The 8756-nt window shown below is 32.5% G+C and overlaps 2 protein-coding genes and 2 long non-coding RNA genes across 4 annotated transcripts; all 4 read left to right on the top strand.

The window, feature by feature from the left end:
* The first annotated feature begins 6 nt into the window (after nt 1–6).
* LOC110880782 (proton pump-interactor 1-like) lies at nt 7–586 on the top strand. Its single transcript, XM_035978136.1, has 3 exons — nt 7–53; nt 112–304; nt 383–586. Exons 1-3 carry the CDS (start codon nt 7–9, stop codon nt 584–586), a joined length of 444 nt encoding a protein of 147 aa, XP_035834029.1.
* Nucleotides 587–1026: 440 nt separating this feature from the next.
* Nucleotides 1027–1599, top strand: LOC118482897. Its single transcript, XR_004869163.1, has 2 exons — nt 1027–1233; nt 1334–1599. It is a non-coding gene; the product is annotated as an uncharacterized LOC118482897 (long non-coding RNA).
* A 3186-nt stretch (nt 1600–4785) lies between these two features.
* On the top strand, nt 4786–5336 carry LOC118483331. Its single transcript, XR_004870375.1, has 3 exons — nt 4786–4973; nt 5074–5143; nt 5248–5336. It is a non-coding gene; the product is annotated as an uncharacterized LOC118483331 (long non-coding RNA).
* Nucleotides 5337–5833: 497 nt separating this feature from the next.
* On the top strand, nt 5834–6892 carry LOC110880639 (putative F-box only protein 15). Its single transcript, XM_022129121.1, has one exon. It carries the CDS (start codon nt 5834–5836, stop codon nt 6890–6892), a length of 1059 nt encoding a protein of 352 aa, XP_021984813.1.
* Nucleotides 6893–8756: the final 1864 nt, after the last annotated feature.

The raw sequence follows: 8756 nt of genomic DNA, 5'->3' as shown, positions 1-8756 counted from the left end.
GAATTCATGTCGGAGTGGAATAGTAATAAAGCGTTCAGGGAAGTTTTTAGCATGTGCCGCACCGGGAACACCTTTATATAATTTTTTTTGTGATCATTACATAAAATGCAGGTTGCTGAAAGATTTGAGAAGCTACGTAAAGAAGGTTGGTAAATGCAGTATTACTCTAAACGAGGAGAAACAAATCATCAGAGAAATAAAACAACTTCAAGGGACGAGGGATAAGGTTATTGCAAACGCTGCTATGAGGGCTGAAGTTCAAAAATTTGTTGGTGAAAAAGATGCCATTCAAGACCAGGTCAAAGTAAGAACGCCTCTTCTTCTATATACCAATGTAAAAGTTTATTTATTAATGCTTATTATGATTCCATGTTGTTTGTAGTCTATTGGCGTTGATCTTGACGGGGTCCGCAAGGATCATCAAGCTATCAAGGCCAAACTTAAGACACTCGAGACTGAAAAGGAGGCCATAAACAATGTGATTGCTTCTTTAGAGGAGGAATTGTGTGTAGTGATCGAGAAAAAGGATAAGGCCTATCACAAAATTAGTGAGCTGAGGAATAAACGTGAAGAAGAGGTATGTTAGTATTTTCATTTAAGGCTAGATTTTGTGTTTTAGAATTTAAGGCTAGATGAGTTATGTGACAGATTACCAATTAAATTATTAAGAACAAAAATTGAAGCAGTTAAAGAGTCCAGGCTTGATAAAAAAAATAAACCATAACTGCAGTAACTTTAAATGGTTTAGTTAGAATCCAACTTCAACTTATAGCTGGAAATACCCCTTTCAAATACCAAATGGTTTAGTTAGAATCCAACTTCAACTTATAATCCAAAGACTTTTTTGATATTCTTAAGTCTTTAGTTAGAATGATATCTTTTAATATATCTCAAACCTTTTCAAAAACCAAGTCATGTCAGTATCTTTTGTTTGACTTTTGTCCTTTTTGTTTTTTTTACTACTTACCACTGCTTTACAAGTCATCTCAACATTTTCAAAAACCAAGTCATGTCAGTATCCAAGATTTTACTGTTGTCTCTTGCTTGGTTCAGTCTCTATAAGTACACAAACCCTCAACTACACTCAACTGACTACTGCTTTTACATCTACAGCTGTAAAGCAAGATTTTACTGTTGTGTGAAAGAGAGCATGCTTGCTTCAGTCTCTACAAATACTTCATCAAGCTCAACACTCTACAATCACTCAACTCAGACGAATTAAACTTTCAAATTGTAAGTTTATCTCAGTTGAACTAAATCCTACTTTTAAGTCTTGCATCAATTAAACCTTCAAAACATCAACCTAACAACTTCTATTTTACTTCGATTTCAGAATATATTGACTCTTTGCATCTGGATCTTGCGTTGTTTCTCGGCTCTCACATCAAGGTTTCACATTTTTTGTCGGCTTTTTACATCTGCCTCTTGCATTATTGTAAGTTCTTCCAAATTTCTTGGTTTTTTGATCTGTATTGTTTAACTGCCTCTTTGTTTTTTTGGGCTGTTGATTATGAAATTCATTAGTATTACAATATGAGATGTAAAAATTCTTTAATTCAGGAATAAGTTATTATAATATGTACCATTTGGTCACAAAAACTATTATTCTTATAGAAACTTTTAAATTTGATTGATAAAAGGCTATTGCGTGAAATATCGTTTCGTTACTATTAACCAAATAACCTATATTATTAACTAAATGATCATTAATATGTTGTGTTTTCGCCTGATTTCCCTCTCTTCGATCGTCTACCAATGAATGTTCATGTTTAAAGCCTTCTCGTGATACATATTCTTATTTCTCACCCAAACCTGATACATACTAAAATAAAACATCATAAAAAGCACCATCTTTTTTAAGAGTCATTCTATTCCAACATCTTTTTTACTATTTCTTTCTCTCTATATATCTATGTATATATAAAGAGATAGAGGGGAGTTAAAGGTGTGAGAATATTATCATCTTTTTCAATTAGTATTGTTGTTAACAGAGCCGGCTGAAGGGTAATTCAACTAAAGCCTTTGCTTTAGGCCACAACTCCATAAAAGGCCTTCAATTTGGATAAAAAAAATTATATATTATCTTTTGTTATTGGTTTACAGAGTTATAAAAGCATGAATGGACAAAGGAGTTTTTAGTCATTAAAGTTAGATTTTTTTATTTTTAGGATTCCAACTTCATATTCTTCCTCTCATTGTTTTCTCTTTTCATATGTGTCTGTTTTTATTTACTAATATATGTTGCGTTAGTAGCTAATTTACTATTTCTAGAAATGATTATATTAGCTTTAATTTCATGATTTACTACAAGTTTTTTATTTTTCAGCAAACATATATGCTTTGAAATTAAAATACTTCATGTAATAATAACAACATAATCTACTATTTTTTTTTACAAAATATCAGTATAATATTTAAGAATACCATCATATACTTGCTTTAAAGCAACAAAAAATAATGTAAGTTATAACTAGAAAGGGCCCCACATTTATAGTTTGCTTTAGGCCTTTCAAAGTGTTGAGCCGGCCCTGGTTGTTAACACCATACCATCACATCCAATCTAAAAAAACCCTCCAATAAATACTTATCTTATGGCACTTTACCCGTAATTTATTTAAACGACTATTTTTTTATTCTTTAATTTTCACTACTAATTTTAAAAATTATAAAACATTTTTTGCTTAATCCATACCCGATTTTTTCATTAACAGTAAAACCAAAAAGATAACTTAAAATATCATTTTTATAAGAATGATTCAATAAAATATAAAAACGTCAAATCGTTAATAGTTAGTGTTCATTTTCTAAAGTTCATTTCGAATGTAAAATGTTCTTTTATCAGAACTGAAAAGTTAATTAAATATTATTGTATGTGAACAATAAATATAGGGTAAAATCTAAAACAAACTTTTCAAGAAAAGTTAACTAAATATTATTGTATGTGAACAATTAAATATTATTGCATGAAGGTTGATACTTAAATGCGGATATATGGTGATGTTGAGTATAGTGGTTATTAAGATGAATCGGGGTTTCCTTTTCTTGAATCGGCGTCTGGTTTAGCGGAAGGATAATATAATTAGTTTTATCGGTTTTCTTGAAATTTTGGTGGGCGGGCACGTCGGTTTGCAAATATTCACTCAAATTAGTGTTAATATTTTTAGTGTTAATTCCGATGTTAACATTAAATTTAGTATGCAAATATTCACTCAAATTAGTGTTAATATTTTTCATTGTAACCATTTAAATTGATGTACTTTTACTTTATAGACTTACAAAATCTTTATCTTTTTAAATATTTAAAACGCTAATATATGTTTTTAGATTTTAATAATTAATATATGATTATAACAATTAATATATTATTATCGGTTATCTTTGTCTTTAGCATTAAAATCTATTCTATAAATTTTAAATTTTAAATTTAATATTATCAATAAAAACAAAATGATTGTTACTAGAAGACGTTAAAAAGGGCACACGTTTTATCCAATAATCATGTAATTTAATATATGGGCTTCCCCTCATACGGGCCTATCCTCAGGCACAAAAGGGCGTGTTCAGCACTTGCTTCCATTTCTTTTGGTCAAAAAAATATAAATCCAATAAACATTTGACTTAACTTTGATGTTAAAAATGTTACAATAAAAAATTTTGTTTTTAAGTTTACACAATCCTTGTGTTTCAGTTTACTTTGATGTTAATTTTTAAAATGGTAAGAAAATTGATCTTTATATCCAATAAAAATTGTATGTTTAAGTTTACACAATCCTTTTTTTATATTTAATCAAACTATTTTTATTTGCTTTAAAATTGATCTTTATATACAATCAAAATTGTATTTTTCAGTTTATAAATCACTCCAAACAAATATCAATTGAGAGGTATAGGTGGTGGTTATCCAATTCCCATTGAACCACAAGGATCAACAAACCCACCTCCGGTGTCAAACCCACCTCCGGTGGCAAACCCTCATCCGGTGACAAACCTTGAACACGATGATCCATTTGGTTGGACGGATGAAGAGTTGAATTGGGCGTATGATTATACATTCGCTCAACTACAATTTGGTGGACTACAAATTGAGGAGGGGCATCATCGTCCTGTGGTAAACACTCCTATACTGCCTATGCATCCTCCACCTTCAAACCCCCCTTATGTGGAAAACCACAGTCAAACACAAGAACTACCGAGCTGGGCTGAAGGGTACGAAACTGACCCTGGGGCGGTTTACGAACCACCATTGGATGAAGAAATGGTTTGGGAACCTTAGAACAATTTTGATGATGACTGTAGTTTTTTTTTCTCGAATTAGTTTGAATCTTAATTATGTAAGTTTTAATTATGTATTACTTTAAATTTAAATTTGTTGTTGTTTAATTTTAATCATGTTTTAGTTTAAATTTAAGTTTCTGGAGTTTTTATTTTTTTAGTTAACTAACATTAAACACTTAATAGGATATGTCTGATCATTTTTCCGTTGAAGAATTTTCATCATTGACAAATGATAGAGCATGGTATAATATAATCTTTGTTAAGGTGGAGTTTATTTGGCATGACGTCGATGAAAAGAGATTAGTAGTTATTTTTCTTGATCAACACGTAAGAACATTATTTTAATTTACTTTGTGTTATACGAGTAAGCGTTTTTCCACCACTAAATTTCTTTTCTTTTTAGAGACAAAAAATTGTTGCGTTCGTACCACAACATTTGATACACATATATAATGACGCGGCATTGATGGGTGGTTTTTTTTCCTTAAATCATTTCCAAATTGAGAATCTCAAATATCATGAGTACCCAAAGTACCAGAATTACGTGTTAGTTTGGTCCGAGAAAAAAATTGTCATCAACGAATATACAAAGCTTTCTTCACTTATGCTTACGATTCCAAGGGGTGCTTCTTTATATCCATTGGTCCCTTCCATTATAGAATTGAAGCATGACAGGAGACCTCAAAAAATTATTGTTGGTACATATAAATTCTCTATCTATATTTTTTTATTAAATATATAAAAGTTTATATATGTATGTATAATATAGTGTATATGATTTGGCTGATTTTGTTATAGATGTGGTTGGGAGAATAATAGAAGGCAAACGTGATCGATGTTGTTTTGAACTTTCTCTTCGAGATAAGACGTAAGTTATTATTTATTATTAACATATTACAAACATAATATTTACATTATATGTAAGAAAATATTATTATTAGCAGAACTTTAATCCAAAACCGTAATATACAGTTGTCACACAATACAAATGTTTTTGTCCGCCCTGAAGCCTTCCGATGTTATACATACCATTCGAGCCGTGCAACAAAAGTCTATCATATATGTATCGCGTGTTAAGTTGGTTCATCTACCAGATAGAATGTTATGCTTTACACATGAACATTCTAAAAATTAGTTAGATTTAATGGCTCATGTAATTTAATAAAAGTTATATTTTATTTGTTATTTCAGATAATATTTTGAAGTCTACGGAGTTGAGTACGATTACGTACGAACCAGATATGGTCGAGGCACGGGATATTTAAATTATGGATCGTTATCCAAGTTTGTGTTTAAGTTAGAAACATTTGGTGTTGTTATATGTTTAGTTGTTGAATATTAAAGTCTCTCTTGATGTTTAGTGTTTTGCTTTTTTTCCTCTCATATTGAAGTAATTGTAGAAGTATATTTTACTTTGTCTAATCTTATAATATGATATTACAAGTATGTTATATTACTTGCTTTACAAGTAATGGTTACACCTATTTTTCACCAAACTATAATCTTCTTAGATTGGACAACTAAATAATCATTATCTGTGTTAAACGAAGGTATAACCATGGCTGACCTTCGTGTTCATACAATCTTGTTTGAGATATTAACGAGGGTGCCAGCGAAGGATGTAGGTCGTTCTAAGAGTGTATGTAAGCAATGGTACGCGTTACTGTCAACACAAGATTTCGTAAGGATACATTGTTCTCGCTCATTAGTTTCATCTAACCAGAGAGTTCTACTAATTGACGACCTAACATGCTCTGTTCATCCGATCATCTTTCAATCCAATGACTATGGGCCAAGCTCCATAGTTACATTTCCATTCCATCACCAAAATAATGATGTCTCAATACTTTCACATTTGAACGGATTGTTGTGTGTTTGCTTGAATCATACATACGAGCTGCTTCTTTGGAATCCAACAACTACTGCTTTCAAGCATTTGTCAACCCCTGATTCTCATGGATTCTATATAAATAACCTTGATGCCATTGGTTTGTACGTTGACGCTGACGATGATTACAAGGTCTTGCATATAAAGCGTAGGAGTGGTGTACTTGGTGTCTATGTTTATTCTAGGGAAGTAGACTCTTGGAGAAATATTCCTTTCATAACAAGACAAGAGTACCTAAGCCCTCATTTCAATTGGTCAGCTGGCACATTTTGTGGTGGTACTCTATATTTCACTGTTTGCGAATGTTGGATTGGAGGTACGAATGTGGTGATTTGTTTTGATGTTAATTCGGAGCAGTTCAAGGAGATAAGCTTTCCACCCGTTCCTTCTACAGGAATGGTTCAAGGTGTTTTAGTGAATGTAAAAAATGAGCTTCACATGTTTGCTAGCACTGGCATGTTTGAGATGACAATTGACCTATGGACGCTACAAGGGGATTACTGGATTAAGGTCTTATCATGTCCTCCGATCCCCCCGATATCATTGTCATTGTGGTGCGATATAACACATTATGTGACAAATGGTAATTGGTTTGTGATGACTAAATTAGGGAAGTTGTTTACAATTGAAATGGATATGAAGCCCTTCGAATGTTTTTATCCCGTTACTTGGTTTCGAGGTTTTAAGGGTGCGGTGTTTGTGGAGACCATTGTTTCACCAAGTATTTAGTTTGGCTTTCACTTAATGTTATCATTATGTATGTCAATATTTTAAGGATTTGTGTTTTTTCTTTCTCTAAGTCATGATATTCGGCTTAAGTCATGTATTTTAATGTTATCATTATGTATTTCAATGTTATCATTCAGTTTGTTTTTCTCTAAGTCATGTGTTTGAATGTTGTAATGATTTGAGAATTTCATCATCTATGATAACTCTCTTTTATTTAATTTGCAAGGTATTTGTCACTTTGTCAATTTACAATGACTAATGGACAACCAAACCATCGTAATCATGCTTCTAGCTCGAGCGGATCTACTAAAGCTGAAAAACGAAAAGAGTATCACAAAAGATACTATGCTGCATGCAAAGAAAATAACAAAGTATCTAAATTTGGGAGTGGTGATGCCTCCCAAAGTGCTTCATCAATATCTTTAATGAGTAATAGGTCAACAGAAAGGACGCCGTTAAGAAGTTTACAAACTAATATTACTCAATTTACACAAACAACAAATGAGAACGCCTCAAGTGTTTCTACTATAAAACGCAAGGAGTACAATAAAGGATGTTCTAATACACGAAACGATAATGGAATGCGTATTTCAAATGGCAGTCAAGTCAACCAAACCCCGATAGATGATGTTACGCCGACAACCACATTCCCATCTGTAATTGACGTAGTCAGGCAGAGAACATCACGAGGTTTCTATTTATTTAACAATGATTTCTTTTTTTTTTTGAACTCGACATCTTTTACAACCTTCATTACTTAATACACCAATTTTTTAGGTATTCGAATTCATCCGCGTACTTTATTACCCCAATTTGCTGAAGTAATTGATCAACCTTCCTTCCAAGATGGGAGCGTGCAAGATGATCCTTATAATTTTGTTTACAATGGTGTACCTGGAGAGCATCGTGTTTTAAAGGAACGAGGTGCATGTCCTAATTGTGGAGCAAAACGATTTCAGTATGAATTTGATACCTTTTGTTGTATGAGTGGGAAAACTGTGTTAGCAAACTTAGAAATTCCAGAGGAATTGTACCGACTTTTCACGTCTCAAGATGAAATTGGAGATATGTTTAGGCAAAACATCCGTGCTTATAACACCAATTTTTCTTTTGCCTCAATGGGTGTGACATTGGATGATACATTGAACAATATGAGAGACGGCGTATATACTTTTCGTGCACATAAAGGAATATATCACAGAATCGACCAATTAGTTCCGAGGGATGGGACCCCTAGGTACTTGCAGTTGTATTTTTACGATCCTGATACTGAGTTAGATCACAGACTCCGATGGCCAACTCTTGATCGGCGTATTACTCAGATTTTAACACGTGTTCTTTCTAAAAACCCATATGTCGATACATTTAGAAGACTTGCGGAACTAGGACCTCTGGACAACTATAGAGTCACTTTGAATACTTCGGTTGAACTTGACCAAAGGGTGTACAACCGACCAACGACATCGGAGGTATATATAATATTATATTAATTGCAATTATTTAATTGTATTGCTTATTTTACGTACTTATAGTTCACAATTATATAGGTTGCTGGTATTTGGGTTGAAGGTAATGACAATATCACTTCGTATAAACGAAGTATTGTTGTGTACGGTAGGTCTGAATATAGTCTGAATATAGTCAAACTATTCAGCCGTACTTCAGCTGTTACGATCCATTGTCGTATCCTCTATTTTTTCCTAATGGTGAGTCGGGTTGGCATGGTAACATACCACGTCACGGAGTATCAATCAATGAGGTTCGCAACAATGACAACATCGAAGGAGAAATGGAAGGTACCAACAATTTGTTATCCTTTTTTAAGTGAAGATCATAAAAATAGCGTAATGCGTTTTATTTTTAT

This window comes from Helianthus annuus, chromosome 10 (assembly GCF_002127325.2).
Source record: "Helianthus annuus cultivar XRQ/B chromosome 10, HanXRQr2.0-SUNRISE, whole genome shotgun sequence".
Lineage (NCBI taxonomy): Eukaryota > Viridiplantae > Streptophyta > Magnoliopsida > Asterales > Asteraceae > Helianthus > Helianthus annuus.
The sequence above is the reverse complement of the archived record's forward strand: the minus strand, read 5'-3'. Positions and strand labels throughout refer to the sequence as shown.